Source organism: Crocuta crocuta, unplaced genomic scaffold (assembly GCF_008692635.1).
Source record: "Crocuta crocuta isolate KB4526 unplaced genomic scaffold, BGI_CrCroc_1.0 scaffold114, whole genome shotgun sequence".
NCBI lineage: Eukaryota > Metazoa > Chordata > Mammalia > Carnivora > Hyaenidae > Crocuta > Crocuta crocuta.
The window spans coordinates 908,882-929,313 of record NW_027530000.1 but is presented as its reverse complement, the minus strand read 5'-3'; the positions used below and the strand labels follow the sequence as shown (position 1 = coordinate 929,313).

The window sequence follows — 20,432 nt, the reverse complement described above, 5'->3', positions numbered from 1 at the left end:
TGAATAATATTCCGTTGTATACATACCACATCTTCTATACCCGTTCATCTACCGATGGACACTTGGGCTGCTTCCACATCATGGCTGTTGTAGGTAATGCTGCTATGAATGGGGTGCATATATTCCTTTGAATTAGTGTTTTTGTATTCTTTGGATAAATACCCAGTAGTGCAGTTATTGGAGGGTAGCTCTATTTTTAACTGCTTGAGGAACCTCTTATACTATTTTCCACAGTGTCTGTACCAGTTTGAATTCTTACCAGCAGTGTAAGAGGGTTCCCCTTTTTCTGTAACATTGCCAATACCTGTTGTTTCTTGTGTTGTTAATTTTAGCCATCTGACAGGTGTTGTGATTTGTATTTCCCTGATGATGAGTGATGTTGAGCTTCTTTTCCGGTGTCTGTTGGCCATCCACATGTCTTTGGGAAAATATCTATTTATATCTTCTGCCAATTTTTTAATTGGATTGTTTGTTTTTTGGCTGTTGGGTTGTATCAATTCTTTATATATTTTGGATACTAACCATTTATTAGATAGGTCATTTGCAAATATCTTCTCCCATTCTGCAGGTTGCTTTTTAGCTTTGTTTAAAGCTTTGTTTTAGTCGGTTAAGCGTCCGACTTTCACTTAGGTCATGATCTCGAGGTTCGTGGGTTCGAGCCCCGCATCGGGCTCTGTGCTGACTGCCAGCTCAGAGCTTGGAGCCTGTTTCAGTCTGTGGCTCCCTCTCTTTCTGACCCTCCCCTGCTCACACTGTCTCTCTCTCTCCTAGAAATAAATAAAAACATTAAAAAAAAAAAGAAGCTTTTTATCTTGATGACGTCGCAGTAGTTCATTTTTGCTTTTGTTTCTCTTGTTTCAGAGACACCCATTTTTTAATTCTATTGTTTTCTTATTGTTGAGTTTCACGAATTATTTATTCAGATACAGATTGTAAGGTTTTTTAGGTGAGTAAAAAAAGACTCCAAGGCAAAAGGCTCCGCAGAAGGAGTTTTATTGCCTGCACCCTCGGCCAAGGCGAGAGAATATACGGGACCAGTTTTATTGCCCGCGGCCCCGGGTGAGGTTCCGTGACTCCAGAGAGAGAGGGGAGTCGGGGAAGTCACGCTGAGGCCAGGTGGTGAGGGTTTTTTAAAGCCTGTTAGTGGGGGTGGGGGAAGTCCGGAGAATAGAGGCGGTCTCTTGGCTGAAAAGTTCCGGGCGGAAGGTCAAAATAAATAAATATTAAAATAATAATAATAAATACATAGCTTTGGGTTTGGTTTTGACAGTAACCAAAAAATATTACTGTCATTTTTCATGTAGAGGCCAGGCATGCTGAAGGTCTTACACTGGATGGGCCTCAGCTGAGAACTGTTCCCAAATACCCAGTAGTACCTTCTTTGAGAAGCATTGTGATTATTTAAATACAACCTGTTCCAAATTCTTATGTAATGAATAGATGGATGGATAGACAAGTGAATTCATAATGATAAATATTTTAACAACATTTTGCATCTCTCTCAAAGTATAGTGCAAGTTTAGGGTATTATGTTAGTTCTCAATTGCTATGTAACAAATTACCCCAACCTCGAGGGCTAAAAACATCAGCACTTATCTCAGTTTCTCTGGGTTAGAAATTTGCCAGATGCGATCAAATTTGGTTCCCAATCGGGGTCTCCTACAGCGCTGTGCTCAAGACGTTGGGAAGGGCTGAGGTCCTTTCAGAGTGCAACAGGGAGGTGACCCCCTTTCAAGCTCATTCATATGAGAGCTGGCAGGCCTCAGTGCCTGGCCACCTGGGCTTCTCCACAGGCCTGCCTCATGGCATGGCAGCTGGATTCCCCCTGAGAGCAAGGAGGGTTCCCCAGATGGAAGTGGCATTCTTTTGTGACCTCACCTCAGAAGTGACATCCCATCGCTGTTGTGTTCAGCAAAGGTGAGTCAGTAAGTGCAGCTCACACTCAGGAGGGAAGTGTGACACAGATGCACGAGGACCAGGAGCTAGGGGTCCCTGGGGCTGTCGGCCACTCTGGAGAAGAAAGCCTGTATTCTGCATGGAGCCTGTTCAGATTTAACAGCAAAACCACTTCTCTAGATCTCGTTTGAGGATGTGGCCGTGGACTTCACGTTGGAGGAGTGGCGGCTACTTAACCCAACTCAGAAGAACTTGTACAGAGACGTGATGCTGGAGAACTATAGCAACCTAATGTTCTTGGGTAAGAGTGATCTTGTGTAAATGGTGTGTATCCAGTAACTGTGGGGTGTAGAAGGGGTTTACTGATGTTGGATTTAAGTTACAGATTTCAAGGATTGGTTGATACCCAAGCGAAAGATTTTAGTTCCCTTGGTTTATTTTCTAGCCTTTGTGGTAAATACTCTTCACATTTAAGAGTCCGTCAGCCCAAGCAATTGGGTCCAAGTTGTCTGTTTTTCTAATTAATAGGTTATCAAATTATCAAGCCTGATGCAATTTTCAAGCTGGAGCGGGAAGAGCCATGGATAATCGATGAGGTTCTAAGTCAGAACTTTTCAGGTGAGAGGTAATCAGGTGTATGGCAGACAGTAAAAGTTGAATTGTTATTCGAAAGTTAGTTTGAAATATTACTTATAAAACTGTTTGAAATTCCTAGATCTTTAGAATTGGCTCAGGGCTGGTGACCTGAGTTCTTCCTGGGTTTTAATGTCTCTCTGTCCTGGTCTCCACATCAGGATGTGTCCTCTTTGCACGGAGCTGATGGTGGCACGTACCCCCTTTCCTATACAGCGGCACAAGTTGGTGGCCAGCATTTAGGACCTTGCTTTCTGGGATAAGGATCTTCTTCCCAGCTTCCTCGGTCTCCTTTGCCTTCTCTCCTGCACTTCCAGCCTGCAGGGGTAGGCTTCTTTACTCGTAACTTTTTAAGAATTCATAAATTTTTCCTGTTAAAGGAACAATGATTGAGTCCATCCCTCTCATTTGTCCCTCTAATTGGTCAGATTTCTGTTTTAAAGCCATAGAGAGCAGCTGGTAAATCCGGGGATACGGAATAAAAAATTAACACTGTGAACCTGGTGAGGGGGCTCTGCCTCTCTCCCTCCTCCTTGCAGACTAAGCCTGTGCAGTCAGCTCCCGGGGCACTTTTTGGTGACTTTGATGTTCGTCTTCTCCAAGCCCCTCATTCAGCCCGTCGTCTGCTGGGCTTAAGACTCCATGTGCCATGTGATATTTAAACTACATTTATATTGAAGAACCTCATGATATAGCAACATCTTACCCAGTTTTGTTATGTTATTTTCTGTGCCCAGAAGTCAGGGTTAACTCCATTAGAACTAGTTTCTTCCTTCACGTGTTTACATACAGTTTTCTGTACATGTGAGCCATTAATTATCATATCTTCTTCACATAGACAGTGTCCCTTTCTGCAGGTTGAGCCCTTTTGTACCTCCAGCAACTATTGACTTCCAGCCTTTCTGAAGTCTCTGCCCATGTAGTAATGTATTATAGGAACCCTGGCCCTGGTCAGACATTATCTGGAATTTTTTTTTTTTTAATTTATTTCTAGGGGAGAGAGAGAGAGACAGCATGAGCAGGGGAGGGTCAGAGAGAGAGGGAGATACAGACTCTGAAATAGGCTCCAGGCTCTGAGCTGGCGGTCAGCACAGAGCCTGACGCAGGGCTTGAACCCACGAACCGCGAGATCATGACCTAAGCGAAAGTCGGATGCTTAACCAACTAAGCCACCCAGGCGCCCCTATCTGGAATTTTTTAAACAATTAGATCTTACAGATTTTTTCCCTACATAGAAAGATGGCAAATAACTTTTTCTCTGTTGTCTGTAGGATTCATGGTGTGTACTGATTAAATGTTTCATTAATTGACTGTTGTGGGGCCAGGTAAGGCAGGACCTTTCTTGTTGATCAAATATTTCTTCAGTGCAAAGGTCTTCATCTAAGCAAGTGTCTCAGCTCACCTTCAGAAATATTTCAAATTATGGATCTCTAGGTACCATTCACATGGATTATTAGGTCTGGGTATATGTAGCCTAGAAACTACTACCTGTGAGGATAGATTTTATGTTCACCACTAATTTAGAACAGCTGGTGTTAGAATGAGAGGAATTGAGGAGAGTAGCCAGGAAATAGCCTCACCAGGACCAGAGAATTTTAATGTAGAAGAAAATGCAAAACTGTATTTGTTCGATAGTTCAATATCAAACACGAAGCATTTGTATTAAAATGCAAAGTTAATTATCAAGATTAATGGCACAGAAAGGAACTGCTTTAGAAGTCTAGTTATGAGTGAACAGTACTGATCTTACATGCATCGAGTGCTTGCTATGTGGTGTGTCGTGGGGGTAATCCGTGAAAAATACCAGCCTGTCCCTTGCCATCAGGGTTTCCATTCCAGTGGGGAACACAGAAGTAGGGTGATTACCTGTTTGGTAAGAGCTATGAAGGAAAGAAACCAGGATATTGTTAGTATGCCCTTGAAATGATGTTTACACTTAAATGAGCCAGGCTTGCTGAAAACTGGGAAGAGCATGTCAAATAAAACAACAGTACATTAAAGGTCCTAAGGCAGAAAAGGCCTTTGGGATGGAAGGGATGGGAAGGAATTCACCATGGCTGAGCAGTAGTGAGGAAAAGTCTATGAGAGGAAGTCAGAGAGGTTGGAAGAGGCCAGAACACACAGGGGCATGTGAGCCAGGATAAAAGCTTGAATTTATCAAAGGCTTTTCAAGCAAAGGGGTAAAAAGCCTGATCACATTTTCTCTTTTATTTTTTTAAGTTTATTTATTTTTGAGAGAGAGAGAAAGAGAGTGAGCTAGGGAGTATGAGTGGGAGAGGGGCAGAGAGAGAGGGAGACACAGAAGCCGAAGCCGGCTCCAGGCTCTGAGCTGTCAGCACAGAGCCTGATGTGGGGCTCGAACTCACAAACTGTGAGATCATGACCTGAGCCAACGTCGGACACTTAACCAACTGAGCCACCCAGTCATCCTGCCTGATCACATTTTCTAAAGTCCACTGGCTTCTCTCTGGAGCAAGTCTGGAAGTATATCTGGAAAAATAGGGTGAGATGAAGGCAGTGTGGATCAGAGTATCACAGAAACAGAGAAGTGGGGTTCACCTGTGCCTGACCCTGGATAATATCAATGAGACAACTTACCTCTTCTCCAAAATGACAAGATTTTTATTTCTTAAAGATATCTTAACACAGTTGAACTACTTGAATATTATTTATTATATTAACTTGCATGTATATCTTAGTCTTATTTCTTGCTTTGATTTTAAAAGTTTTATTTCTTTATTCATATTTCATGAAACAACCTTTTATAAACTCTTCAGATGGACTTTACACTTAAATGTCTACATATGACTCTTGCTTTTAATCTCCAAACTTGTCAGTATTTTTCATCTCGGCTGATAGTATTAATACCTGCACTCACTCAAGCTCAAAACATTGAATCCTTTTATTCTTCGTATCAGCAGCTCTAGTTGGTCCTTGTTCTCAAATTCTGATACGTCCGAGAATTAGATACAGCTCTGCCTCCGCCCCACACCTCCAAAAAATCTTGCAGAAAAAAGTAGTTGCCTTGTAAGTGAAGTCTTGCCAGATCTTTCATCTTTCAGGGTACCTCCTGGGAATATTACTTCACAATTACTAATAAATAATATAAAGCAAACAAACCTTCCTTTTAAAATATCCAATAAATGGTCGTGTTGTGGAAATCACAAACAGTTGTACTTACTGGGTGAAAAAAAGTCTGTCCTAATGTTATGCAAAGAATTCTTGTGGTTTGGAATATCTTTCATTGATGGGATTACATATAGATTCATTATGTAGATTATACATTTAGTTAAAATGTTGAAAAACCAAAAAAAAAAGTTGATAAACCTAAATAAAAGTGTTGATGCTGAGCTCCAGAGAACTCTTTTATAACCCCAAGAGATAGCTTCAGTGATGGTGAAGTTAATGATGTTAGTGGTTCAAGTGATAGCCTTGAATGAGAATGTTTTTTAAATGTAATGCTAGTATAGGAACCTACTTTTCCTCACGTTTCAGGTGAAAGCTTGATATCCTGTATCTACTCTGCATTGTATTCAGGATTTCTCCCTGTATAGTAATCAGCCATGTGTACCAATCTTGTTCTTTTGTGTACTTGTTACTCTCACTGTTCACTGTGTTGTAAGCCCTCCCAAGATGGGCTGGTTACCTCTTTTCTTCTTTTGTCTGCTACTAACAACTTCTGGACAAGTGGAGGATAATCAGATTATTGTCAAATAAGTAAATTAATCACTCCAATATTCGATTATAAATTGCTCAAGATCACTGCTCCTTGAATGTATTTCATCTTTTCTCATTTGCAAGTTCATGTTTTTAACATTTGTAACTTTTGGATGTTTTCACATCTGTTAAAAAATTGTTTTAAGGTTTTTATTTAAATTCTAGTTTATCAGTGCCTGTGAACATTTCTCATGTCCCGTAAGTAGAGATTTTATTTGGGAGATTTTTTTTTTTAACTGGGATCCTAGGCTCCATTTCAGAAGTTTTATTCAATAAGCATAATCATTGGGGGATTTACACAGTATGATTCATTTTTTTCCTTTTTAGAAGAAGTCTGGCTAGATAACAGTCTCAAAATGTGGCACCAGGATAATCAAGACAAGCTTAGAAGTATGGAGAGAGGCCATGAATATGATGTTTTTAGGAAAATATTTCATTCAAGCATTAACTTTGTTCGTTTAGGAATGAGACCCCATAAATGTGGCACAGGTGAAAAAAATTTGAAACATCCTTTTGAGTTTCTTATTTCAAAAAATAACCGTGGAAGAAAGAAACTTGATGAGCTCAGTAAGAAATTGTTATTCTACGTCAAACCTGATAGAACCCATGGTGGAGTAAAATACTGTGATTGCAACGCATGTAGGAAAGCCAGCAATACAGAGGCATGGCTCATTGCAGACCATAGTACACATACAGGAGTCTGTTTATGCATGGAGTGTGGCAAAGTTTTTAATAAGAAGTCACAGCTTATTATACATCAGAGGACTCATACAGGAGAGAAGCCCTATGGATGCAGCGAATGTGGAAAAGCCTTTTCACAGAAGTCATTGCTCACTATTCATCAAAGGACTCATTCAGGAGAAAAACCTTATGGGTGTGGTGAATGTCAGAAAGCTTTCAGTAGGAAGTCCCTACTCATTTTACATCAGAGAACTCATACGGGAGAGAAGCCCTATGGATGCAGCGAATGTGGAAAAGCCTTCAGCAGGAAGTCACAGCTTAAAAGACATCAGAGAACTCATACAATAGAGAAACCGTATGGCTGCAGTGACTGTGGGAAAGCTTTCTCCCAGAAATTAAAGCTTATTACACATCAGAGAACACATACAGGAGAGAAGCCCTATAAATGTAGTGATTGTGGGAAAGCCTTCTTTTGGAAGTCCCAGCTCATCACTCATCAGAGGACTCATACGGGGAAGAAACCGTATGCGTGTAATGAGTGTACAAAAGCCTTCAGCAGGAACTCACTCCTCATTAGGCATCAGAGGATCCACACAGGAGAGAAACCCTATGAATGCAGGGAGTGTGGCGAAGCCTTCATCAGAAAACCACAGCTCATTAAGCATCAAGTAACTCATACAGGAGAGAAGAACTATCGGTGCAGTGACTGTGAAGAAGCATTCTTTAAGAAGTCAGAGCTAATGAGACATCAAAAAACCCATTTAGGGGAGAAACCCTACGGGTGTGTTGAATGTGGAAAAACCTTCTTTGGGAAGTCACAGCTCCTAACGCATCAGAGAACTCACACTGGAGAGAAGCCTTATGAGTGCGGTGAGTGTGGGAGAGCCTTCACCCAGAAGTCAAGCCTGATATCACATCAGAGGACACACACAGGAGAGAAGCCCTATGAGTGCAGGGACTGTGGGAAAACCTTCAGTGAGAAGTCGAGCCTCGTGCATCATCAGAGAACCCATACTGGAGAAAAACCCTTTGAATGTAGCGAATGCAGGAAAGCTTTTGCCTGGAAGCCACAGCTTCTAAGGCACCAGAGAATTCATACAGGAGAGAAACCTTATGAGTGCAGTGAATGTGGGAAGGCCTTTGTTCAGAAAGTGCAGCTCATTAAGCATCAAAGAAATCACACAGGAGAGAAAACCTATGGGTGCAGTGAGTGTGCAAAAGCTTTCTTTGAGAAGGCACAGCTTGTTATACATCAGAGAATTCACACAGGAGAGAGACCCTATAAATGTAGTGAATGTGGGAAGTCTTTCACTAGAAAGTCACACCTTATGAGGCATCAGAGAATTCATACAGGAGATAAATACTATGGATGCAGTGAGTGTGGGACTGCTTTCAGCAGGAAGTCACAGCTCATGGCTCATCAGAGGACTCATGTAATCTAGAAACCGCATGAGTCCTGTGAGTATGAGAAATCTGTCAGACTGAGAGGGGAACCCTGTCAGTGCGCTGAGAAGGCAGGTCTCACCCAGCAGAGCTGAGAAAGGAGGGAAGTATTTTTAGGTAGACAGTGTAAGAGAGCCTTCTAGAATGCATTAATGACTTGTCGCTGTGGAAGTCTTATCAGCATCATAGTAGTGCAGAACCTGGTAGTCAGGAGAGACAGCTCTTCATCAGAGGACCTAAACATGAGGAGGAACTCCATTGGGAAAAGCCAAGTGGAAGGTTTCATCAAGAAAGGATAATTCACGGTACACCAGAGAATGCATACACAAAGGAAACACTGAGCATCTTGAATTAGAGATTTAAGTATGAAGGAGAAGTCCTAATAGTTTTGAAGAATTCTGATAAGCATGATCATATTGAAATAATTCTATTAAGTTGTATTTGTTGTATATAAATTATAAAAAATAGTTAATTGTAAGTGGTAGCTGTGTTTTAAGTGTGAAGACTTCTGCTTTCTGCTATGGGAATGTGGCAAGTGCCAGATTTAACTCCCCTGCCGTGAACAGCTAGAAACTGTAAAATGTATGTGAAATAATGGTGTTGAGACCTATGACAAGCAGAAGTGTGTGATCCCTGGCAGAGGGTGTAGTGAGTGAGGTGCGCCCATAGGAGCCCAGCCTAACCTGGTGGCAGTTCCCAGGCTGCATATCAGGGAAAGGACCAAATGCGGTATTGCTGAATTGAAGAGAATTGCTGAATTTGCATTCGGGGAGGCCAGAGTAGCTAAATTTTGCAGGGAAATGTACTAGGGAGGAGGGAGCTTCCCAGAGAGACAGCTGCAGAAATCTACAAGGAGTGCCCTTAGTCTTTTGGCGTAGTACTGATTTGCACATGTGTGACCGGAGACTTCTTGAGTCCAGGAAAAGTGCAGGAAAGCAGTCGGCTGAACAGTTCCCAGAAATCAGGGTAGGGCTGGAAATAAAGTTCCCACCACCTGGAGTGGAGACGACTTTTAACACATGGGGGATCAGGTAGGATTCCCAGCAGAGTATTAGTAGTGAAGCAATTAATCCTAGACTGAAAGCTGGTCTGGACCCAAATGTCTGGCATCCAGAAACACAGCTGGTATCCAGGGAAGCCATGAGAATATGACTTGTAATCAGGAGAAAAATCAGTCGGTAGAAAGACACACAGAAAAAAAATGAAAGCAGTTGGCATTAGATAAGGATGTTCAGAGAGCTTTTATAAGTACATGGGAAAACAGGAATGTGACAGTGTGAATTGGAAGATGTATTTTTAAAAGCCTGAGTGGAACTTCTCAGGCTGAAGACAATAATATCTGAAAATTAAAACAAAAAAAAATCTTTGGATGGAATTAAGAGCAGATTAGACATAGAAGAACAATCAATGAACTTGAGTAAGAATAAAAACTGTCCAACTGAAGGACACAGTGGAAAAAAAGACTTGGAAGAAAAGAGAAAGGGAGTCAGTTACAGCGAGGCACGTGTATTTGTGTGGAGTCCTAGAAGGAGAGGGCAGAGAAGAGGCATGAGAAAGTACTTAAGTAAAAAATGTGTGAAATTTTCACACATGTGATGAAAAATGTAACTCCACATGCTCAAGAAGTTTAAAGAACCTCAAGAGGAAATCCTGCTGATGGACATCACAGTCAAATTGATGAAACCCACTAATAAAGAGAACAGTTGTACAGCACCTAGAGAAAGACAAGATACTTTCACAGAACAGAGGACCACACATACCTCTGGTTAGAAACTACTCGAGCTGGAACACAACGGAGTGAGAGACAACTTTACAGTAAAACCCCCACTACCTGCCGTTTGTCTATTTCCCGTCAAAAACATGTTTCAAAAATGAAAGCAAAAAAAAAAAAAAAAAGTTTCTCAGAGAAACAGAGAATTTACCTGTAGACCTTCTTTCAGGAAACATGAAAGCAGGTTTTGGAAATGAGGATCTATGGGAAGAAATGAGGAGCTCTGGGAGTGGTGAATATGTGGGTCAGTATAAAAGATCTCTTTCCTCATTTAAAAATCTTTTAAAAAGGTAATCATTTGTTTAAAGCCAAATAACAATGTATTGTGGGTTATGATCTATTTAGAAGTAAGGTGTCACAACGACAACGCTTAAGTATGAATCTCCAGAGCTAGTTAAATAGACTGCATCCTCTGAGTGAGAAACCTGCTTCCCCAGGGCTCAGGACAGCTTGTGTGTGTAGCAGCCACACAGTAGTATCGCACCTGTGCTGCTGCTTCTGTGCATCCCCGCCCCCACTTCCCGCCTCCGCACCCCCAGGGACTGTCCTCTAGGGACAGCCTCACTAGGGTTTGTGCTTAGTGTGAACATTGGAGATGCTCGATCGGCGAGCGGGAGGAGAGAGGTTGGAACACTTAACCTCACGCCCCTGCGTGGACCTGGGCGTGGGTGTGGCAGTGTGCTGCCGCCCCCTCCCCCCGCCCTCCTGGGGCAGTAGACTCTCTTTTCAGTTAACGCCTCCCTCTCCTTGCTCTTGTCAATTTGGGGTGTTAACTACTTTTGGATGCTTCACCACTGCTGGTTGGTTACCTTAATTCTGAACACACATGTGTACAAGGTTCCTCTATTGAATGTTCGTAGGTTAATATTTTGAGTGTAGCACTTGTTTTCTGTGCCAGGTGTTAAATGATGAGCGTTTCACGTTTAACACAATCCTGAGTATCAGTTACTGGTACATGTGCCTCATCAGGCATAGACGGACATCTATCAAGATTAGCCACACTAAATATCAGTATTTTATCTCTATTTTTAAACAGTTCAGTAGAAATTATAACAAATAACAAAACTCTTCGTGTTTTTTTGTTTGTTTTGCTGCAAATGTAAATGGCTCCGCAGGTGGTTATCTGCTACACATCCAGTGGTCTTGCACTTACTACTAACCTTGAAACCAAAATATTTATGAAGTCTTATGCTACCTCTGGATTAGCTAAGCAATTTACAAAAAAAACCTGTCATTGATGTTCAGTATGTGTGGTTGCCAACCACTTCCTGAGTAAGGTAGAAGGGAATGATGCTTCATACTTCCTAGCATCTCATTTAGAAACACTGTGCTGTGCAGTTAAAATGTCCTCATTCCATATTCTGTTGCTTTTCATTATATATAATCTGTGTAATCTGTAACCCACAGGTAAGATTTACATGTCAGTGGGTCAGCATTACTACAGAGAATCGCTTCAGGGCTACACAACAGTGCCCATCACAAACACTATACAGCCTCGTGAAGTGTAAGTTAGGTTGAAGTAAACCAGCAAAGAGGCCCAGCATAGCACACCGTCCCATCATTTGTCAAATACCTCTTAAGACTTAATTTCACCATCCTTTACCCTCTCACACCCAGTCCTTCTGGTAACAAAGCCACTTTTGAAGGGAAATAATTGCATCAGGCTACACAGCTGTGTTTTCTCTCCCAGTTGTGTTTGCATCTCGATCTGCATCTTGAAGGTGTTCCATTTTGTATAACCCCAGCGGCACCATTCCGCTGTAGTCTGTGCCAGTAACTTGTGTATTACTCTGGTCCTGCCTTCAGGCTAAGGACCTCACTCCTCCTTTATAAGGAGTTAGCTAGCAAATGAAACAAATATTCCAAGGCTTGGGCATAACCGGACTAGCACTGTGACAGTCAGCTGTGGTGGTGTCTCTGCAGCAGTGCCGTGTGCCTCTAGGTGACGGTACAGTGGCTTCTACATAACAGCTTTTCCCTCCCCACCCCTTTGTCACATGCTGAAGAGACAGGCCGTGCTCACTCTCCTTATCTTAGAAAACTTTATCTCATGATGTCTGTCTGCAGTGTAGAAGCAGGCGGTGTAACATCTCGTGACAGGCTCACAGGCATGACCAGTAGCCAAGTTAAGTGGCTCCTCCGGGTGTGGCACACCCCACCTGTGAACCTGTGATGCCATCTGGTAACTCTTTATTTCCTTTGGGAGCCTTATTACTCATTGTATCCAGGTAGTGTTGACATCTTGTCATTGAGCCTGTTACTCTCAGATGTTAAGATTAAATAATCCAGGGAACACTAACTTTATTGAATGACTTAATTATCATACATAGGTATTTTACAACACCTAAATCATTAAAAGCGCCCAACAAATAGCGCAGCTATAGAAGCAGCCACTGGTAAGAGAAATACAAGTGAAGTGACGTGTGTAATCAGGTTCTCATTTACAGCATTGCTGTGGTTCCTAGCATTAAGATTATTTATAAAAAAAAAAAACATATCAAGCTGAGATTCCCAAGATGGGGAAGCAGATTAACTCTAGTGTTAGAGAGTGGTCATGTTAAGGAAGCATTTAAACCACAGAGTTGCCACCACTGCAGCCATCAGAATGGCCGTGTGGGTTTCTCTCATACCCTCGTGAACACAGGGCAGCTCTAAGTGCATGAGCAAGTCATATATACTTATTCTGGTGTGTGTGTGTGTGTGTGTGTGTGTGTGTGTACAGAGCGGAATGTGTCAGGCGATCACATTGCAGATGTGGGCCAGCTGTGCCTCATACAAAGACAGGGCAGACAGTTCATGAGAAAGGTCAGCTGTCATCCCTTTGGTGAGAAGCAGTGTGTAAACTGCTGGCCTGTGTTTCCACAGCCGGTGCACCTGGAGAGCTGGGGTGCCTGGGGGAGCTGTGCGAGCTCAGACTATTGCACAGCACTTCTCTCTGCTGTATTTGAAAAGAAAACTCTGTACCTCTATGTTTACTGAGTAAACTGTTAAATGAATTAGTATGTGTGAGTGTGATTATTGGTAACAGTGAACTCTAGCTTCCATTCAGCTAGATATCCCAACCAAATCTGAGCCTTCGCCAGTTTCCAACACTTTTATCATCGAAATACACCTGAAACATCAAGAGACCAGCTCTTCATTCACTTGTTGGCAGTGTTAAGAGTTAATGCTCTGCCCAGCCCTTGGCTCACGAAGTTGGGGTCTGGGTCTGTGCAGAGGTAAAATGGCCTTTTTTTTTTTTTTTTTAAATAAACTGAGGAGTCTCCTAATCCTTTGAGGCTTAAAAGAGTAGTATACTTTCAGTGATACCAAGAGCACAGCCTCTAAGAAAAGTAGAGATGAGGCACACTGTGTAAGAAGGTTTACTCACATCTACTCTGTGCCTCCTGTGTAAGATATCACCTAATCCGAATCCTCATTAAACCACATGGTCAGTGCAGGACCAGGCCTGGATTCCACACCGCAGGTCAAGTGCTCCGGCGCATGGGAGATGCACTTGTCCTTGGATTCCTTTCTTGTCTTTCCCCCAAAGATTTGATTTAATTAGTTTATTTTACTTTTATTTTTGAGAGTGAGAGCAGGGGACGGGTAGAGCGAGAGAGGGAGAGAGAATTAAGCAAGCTCTGCACAGACAGCAGTGAGCCCCAAGCAATTCTCCAACTCCCCAGCTGTGAGACCATGACCTGAGCTGAACTTAGACACTCAACGGACTGAGCCACCCAGGTACCCCCTCTTTTTTTTTTTTTTTAAGGATTTTAGTTTTTAACTTTTAAAAATTGTTTTGAGAGCGCGCGCACACGCGCAAGCAAGGAACAGGCAGAGGGAAACCGAATCCTAACCAGGTTCCAGGCTCAGCGTAGAGCCCAGTGTGGGTTTTGATCTCAGGACCCTGGGACCATGACCTCAGCAGGCATCAAGAGTCGGAGGCTTAACTGGGCCACCCAGGCCCTCCTTAATACTTTATTTTTACTCTCTACACCCAAAGTGGGGCTCGACTCACAACGCTGAGATCCAGGGTGGCACGTTCCGCCAACTGAGCCAGCTGGGCCCCCGACTGCTTTCCTGTCTCCGTGTCCTCCAAGCACAATCAAGCCCCTGCTTCGTTAGCACCGAAGTTAGGTGTTAAGTTGCATGTTCTCCCTGACTGAGAGGGTCTCAGCTGGAAGGAACGAGAAACCACCAACTCCAGGATCCGTCCGACCGTGCGCACCCCCAGCCGGCGCCCTGCAGCCCGAGAGCTCGCGAAAAGCCTTGGGAATTTGCGGACAGGCTCGCCGCGGAGCCCCCTGGGAGATGGAGCTCCGGGGCGAGCGGCACTCTGGGAAATGTAGTTCTGCGCACACACTTCCGCAGGGGCCCCGTGAGTCTCGGTGCTACCGGCCGGAGCGGGAGCAAGTGCAGGGAGGAGGCGGGCTGCGGCGCTGGGGCGGCCTTGGGGCCCGCACCGGACCCCCGTGCCCTGGGTGTGCGTCCTGCGGGTCGGAGCAGCGTGTGGGGCAGTGGGTTTGGGGCGGCGAGGCGGCCAGGCAGGACCGGAAGAGGGGGCTCCGGGGGTGGNCCAGTGCAGGCGTGGGGGGAGGGGTGGTTGTGGACCTGTTAGGGCGGCGTTGGGGGTCTGCAAACAGTGGAGGGACCGAATTAGGGATTTAAAGCATTCGTGCCTTAAAGCCACCTTCGGCGAGGGGAGGACCGGGCCGCAGGCCTGCGCTGGTTTCAGGGTAGCAGTGGCGCGGCCTTGGGGCGCTTCGAGGTGTCAGTGACCGGGGCAGCTGTGGAGGGCGGAAACGGAGTGCCCGGTGGGACTCGTGAAGGGCAAATGGAATTTGCTGGTCGGAAGGTGCGTGACGTGGAGTATTTTCAGGCGACAGATTGGGGTTTTGTGTGGTGTAGGGATTGCTGGGATTTGCAAGAACTCTGTGAGTGGGGGGACGTCACCGGAGGAGGACTTTCTCGCTAACTTGTCGCCGTGCCTCAGGGATGAGTGGTTTCCGAGGCCGGTGGAGGTGTGTGGGGTGCTGTTTGTGCCACCAATTCTGGACTCACGGTGGGATGTCAGTTTACGTCAGTGACTGGGGAACCCAGAGATGAGGATTAGGATGCCTGGTGGGTGAGGAACGGGGATCCTACGAATGACTGAGTGATTAGGAAGGCCGGGTATCAGTCATTAGACGAGTATAGGGGCACGTGGCTGGCTTCGTCAGTGGAGTGTGCGGTTATTGATCTCAGGGTTGTGAGTTCAAGCCCCAGGTTGGGTGCACAGCCTGCCTTAAAAAAAAAAAAAGAGTAGTGATTGTGGAACTATGGAGTGAATGACTTGGTAGCCTGGAGATGGAAGTCAGAGACTGGTGGACATCTGGCTGTAACTGGGGGACTATGGGAATGACTGGGGACATAGTAGATTTGGACAGTTGAGGAGATGGAGGAGTCATCGGGAAGCCTGTGGGCGTTAATAGGTTTGCGGGTGAATGAGGGACTTATTGGTGTGATAGGGTTGTGGGAGTTAGTGATGGGCCAACTGTGTCTGGTGACCGGGACTCACAGGGCTTGTTGGGAGTATGATTGGTGGAGTAAGTGGTGAAAGGGCTTTTGCAAATGGTTCATTAGTGAGCTATGGAATTGACTAGGAGGTCTTTGAGGCTAATGATTGGGTGGCTGTAGGGTTTGAAGACGAAGGATACCTGGATATCAGATGTTGGTTAAAAATGGACTGAGTTTTTATACAATATAATCACCGGTCTACAGTTATATTTATTGGTCTGAATGTCGGTATACTATATAGCATAAGAGGCAATTCAAAAATTTAAGAAGACTGTAAGATCACAATTTTGTAATAATGTCAGCATGATTTCTAACACCCTATGAGAGAGGTACCTTTGAAGCAGTGGGATTATGGATAATAATTGTTAGTTGATATGTATTTTCTGATTTCTCCTATAAGCATGTCCTGTAATAGTAAGACCACTAACTAGTATTTACTAAATGTTTATGTGCCATTCATAGTTCTAAGGTATTTACATGTATTAGCTAATTTAGAATTCAAAGAACATTATGAGCTTAAAATGAACTATTTTGTTGTATTTTGAGGAGAAACTCTGCTGAATTATTCCTTTCATGAATGGTTGGATTCACTTTCCTCTTTTCTTCATGCCTTTTATTTAAAAATGAAATTGATGTTCATGGGATGCCTGGGTGGCTCAATGGGTTAAGCATCTGACTTTGGCTCGGGTCATAATCTCACAATTTGTGGGTTTGAGCCCAGTATTGGGCTCTGTGCTGACAGCTCAGAAGCTGGAGCTGCTTCAGATTGTGTCTCCCTCTCTCTGCCCCTCCCTTGCTCACACTCTGTCTCTGTTTCTCTCTTTCTCTCTCCCAAAAATAAATAAACGTTAAAAACATTTTTAAATGAAATTTATGTTCTTATTTTCCGTTTGCTATATATTTTACACGCACACACATACACACACACACACAATTGCTGTCTCCCTTCCTCACGTTGAGAGACAATGAAATCTTGGTTAAATGCTGCTATTAATGCTGTGGGGTTCCTTCTGCATACCCTACTATTTGAGTCCTTGTTAGGTCTGTTTATGGTCTTTTTAAAAAGTTTATTTAATTATTTTGAGAGAGAGAGAGAGCATGAACAGGGAAGGGGCAGAGAGTTAGAGAACCCCAAGCTGACTCTACTCTCTGTGGAGCCCAGCGCAGGGCTCGATCCCAAGAACTGTGAGATCATGACCTGAGCCAAAATTAAGAGTTGGATACTTAAGTGACTGAGCCACCCAGGCACCCTGAGAGTCTTTTTTTTTTTTTTTAATTTCAAGTTTTAATTTAAATTCTAGTTAGTTAACATATATGGTAAAATTGTCTTCAGGTGTGGAATTTAGTGATTCACACTTACATACCACACCCAGTGCTCATCACAAGTACCCTCCTTAATACCCATCACCCATTTAAAGTCTGTTTAGAGTCTATAGAAAACCCAGTTTGAGCTTTAAATGAAGGAAGGTGAGTTTTCAGCAAGAGGGAGATCTGCATCTACTAAAGAGACTTTGTTAACTGATTCAACAGATGCCAGTTTCCACGAAGTAATTTGAGACAAAACAGTCCCAGAGGCAAGTCCTTGGTGAAGAGAGTCCTGACCAGAGACTAATTTGACCATTAAAATAGGAGTCCAGAAGATTCACAGAGTCAAGAAGGATAGAGCAGAGCCTAGAGTTACTGGCCATTTCCCAAGAGTGGCAGAAAATGACCAAGTCCCAGGTGAGTAATTAATTTATTTCCTCAGTTACGGTTCCACACAGTTCACCCATTTAAAGTGAACCATTTACTGTATTTTAGTAAGTTAAGAGACCTCCGCAACCATCTAATTGTTCAACCACAATCTAATTTTAGAGGATTTTCATCNGCTCTAGGGAAACAGAATATGCTTTCAGTGTCTCTGGATTTGCTCATTCTACCCGTTTCATATCAATGGAATCACACCTGTTCTTTTGTGACTGGCTTCTTTCACATAGCTTACTTTCAAATTGGGACATATATTAATACTTTATTACCTTTTGTTGTGGAATAAGAATAGTCTAGTGTGTGACTATACCACATTTTGTTTATCAGTTCCTCATTTCCTAAACATTTGGATTATTTCCACATTTTGGCTATTATGGCTGATGCTACTGTGAACATTTGCATATATGTTTTCTGTTCTCTTGGGCACATACCTAGGAATGGGAATCCCTAGGTTCATGTCATAACTATATTTAACATTTTGAAGAACTGATAAACTTTTTTTTAAGTGTCTGTTTCATTTTATAATCCCATTATAATATATAAGGGCTTTAATTTCTCCACCTTCTCACCAACACTGTTACTGTCTGTGGCCATTCTAGTGGGTGTGAAATAGTACCTTGTGGTTTTCATTGCATTTTCCTCTATATCCATACTGATGTGTCTGGGTATAACAGTTTTATTCACATTTTTTTTTTAAAGGGAGACAGCATGAGCAGAGGAGGGTCAGAGAGAGAGGGAGACACAGAATCTGAAACAGGCTCAAGGGTCTGAGCCAGCTGTCAGCACAGAGCCTGACACGGGGCTCGAACCCACGAACCGTGAGGTCATGACCTGAGCCGAAGTCAGACACTTAACAGACTGAGCCACCCAGGCACCCCTATTCACTTTTTTTTAAATGTTTATTCACTTTAGAGAGAGGGAGTGAGCACAAACGGAGACGAAGCAGAAAGAAAGGGAGACACAGAACCTGAAGCAGGCTCCAGGCTCTGAGCTGTGAGCACAGAGCCTGATGCTGGGCTCAAACCCACGAACCTTCAGATCTTGACTTGAACTGCAGTCAGAAACTTAACCTACTGAGCCGCCGAGGCGTCCTGTCATGTTTTTGTTTGTTTGTCTTAATTCACAATTTTTTTACTGCTTTCAGTTGGAAAAGCTCTTGTCTGCCTTCAACTTTGGGGACTTTTCTTCTTTTGTTTCACTGATTATTTCTTCCCCCTTTAGTCTCCATTTTCTCCAGTTTTGGAATGCTTAATGGATATTCTCTTCTGGATCTATCCTCTGAGTTTAAAAACGTTTAATATGTTTGACTTCGTTTCTTCTCATCTTTATTCTTGCAGAGTTCGTCAGTGTGGTGATTCACACTACGTATGCCCTCTTCCCCTAGGTACATTCTGCTGTTTGGCCAGTAGATCAAGATTTTTTTCCATTCAAGTTTTTAAATTTTATTTTTAATTTAATTTATTTATTTATATTTATTTATTTTTTAGAGAGAGAGTGAGTGAGCGTGAGCATGGAGGGGGGCGCAGAGGGAGAGAGTTTCCCAAGCAGGCTCCACATTCAGTGTGGGGCCAGACTCAGGGCTTGATCCCACAACCCTGAGCCAATATCAAGAGTTGGATGCTCACCCAGCTGAGCCACCCAGGTGTCCCCTCCGTTCCAGTTCTAATAAAAACTCTTTTAATGATTCCTTCTAATGTTTCAATGCGATGGTTGAAGAGTAGGGCCTAAAATTTGTGTGATGTTTGCCTTAAGATATTTGTTTCAAAATTAAATATACTATTTTCTAGGGATAATATCCTATATAGGATGTAAAATCCAGATCTTGTGTTTGGCTTAAAATCACTCTTTTTTTTTTTTTTTTTTAAATTTTTAATGTTTATTTCTGAAAGAGAGAGAGACAGCAGGAGAGGGTCAGAGAGAGAGGGAGACACAGAATCCAAACCGAGCTCTGAGCTGTCAGCCCAGAGCCCAGTGTGGGGCTTGAACTCACAAACCAGGAGATCATGACCTGAGCTGAAGTCAGACTCTTCACCAACTGAGCCACCCAGTCAGGTGCACCAGTTCACAATTAAATTTAGATTAGGGCCACCTATAATTAGCTTAACCCCTAGCCTCCTCTACTTACACCTTTTAATCTTTTTGTTGTGTGACCTGAGAGGGAGTTGGACTGCAGTTTCAGTTAATTTTGGTTCACGTACATATTCAATGCTGGAAGACTCCTAGGATCTAAGCATTGCAAAACTGTGAAGAACTGTGAATTTTTCTCTGCTTTCCACCTGTGTGGGGGTTGGGGAAGTTAACATAGTTGGCCTGAGGCACCTATCTTTTAAAAGGCCTCCGTGCAAGGTGGGCATGTGGAAACTTAGCCTGTGCAAAGCTCCTTACTTGATAAAGGTGTGTCACTGCACCTGTACTGGATAAATAGCATGATTCATGGCGAACAGCTGCTTTCCTTTTGCTTTCATTTTGGTAGCTGCCAGGCAGAAGGGTGCCTGTGTGACCAGCCTCCATTAAAAATCTTGGGTGGTGGGGCGCCTGCGTGGCTCAGTCAGTTAAGTGTCCAACTCTTGATTTCGGCTCAGGTCATGATCTCACGGTCTGTGAGATCAAGCCCTGTGTCCAGCTCTGTGCTGACAGCACAGAGCCTGCTTGAGATTCTCTCTCTCCCTCTCTCTCTGCCCCTCCCTGCTCTCGCTCACGCTCTCTGTCTCTCAAGTATATGCATACGTACATACATATGTATATATACACACACACACACATATGTATATATTTAATCTTGGGTTAAAATTTTTTAAATAAGATAAAAAAAATCTTGGGTGGTGAATCTCTAATGGTCTTTTCTGGACACATATATCATACAAAAGTTGCTGCATTGTCATAGGCAGGGTAGAGTGTGCTCTGTGGGACCCCTCGTAGGAGAGGGAGAGCTTAGGGCTACTGCGCGTAGATCCCTCCAGACCCTGCCTGGCTTTCCCGTACTGATCTAGCTGTGTGTGCTCACTGC

At 43.3% G+C, this 20,432-nt stretch overlaps 1 protein-coding gene across 2 annotated transcripts in view; it reads left to right on the top strand.

The window, feature by feature from the left end:
* ZNF605 (zinc finger protein 605) overlaps positions 1-20,432 on the top strand; it is a 35,377-nt gene that overhangs the window by 8,329 nt on the left and 6,616 nt on the right. The window contains exons 2-5 of one of the 2 annotated variants that reach the window (XM_077763587.1): positions 2,077-2,197; positions 2,425-2,514; positions 6,574-8,360; positions 12,922-12,933. In XM_077763587.1, coding sequence (XP_077619713.1) covers positions 2,077-2,197; positions 2,425-2,514; positions 6,574-8,360; positions 12,922-12,933 — 2,010 coding nt within the window. Of the gene's footprint in view, positions 1-2,076; positions 2,198-2,424; positions 2,515-6,573; positions 13,138-20,432 lie in introns of those variants that run through there. The other variant, XM_077763586.1, reaches the window with a different exon arrangement.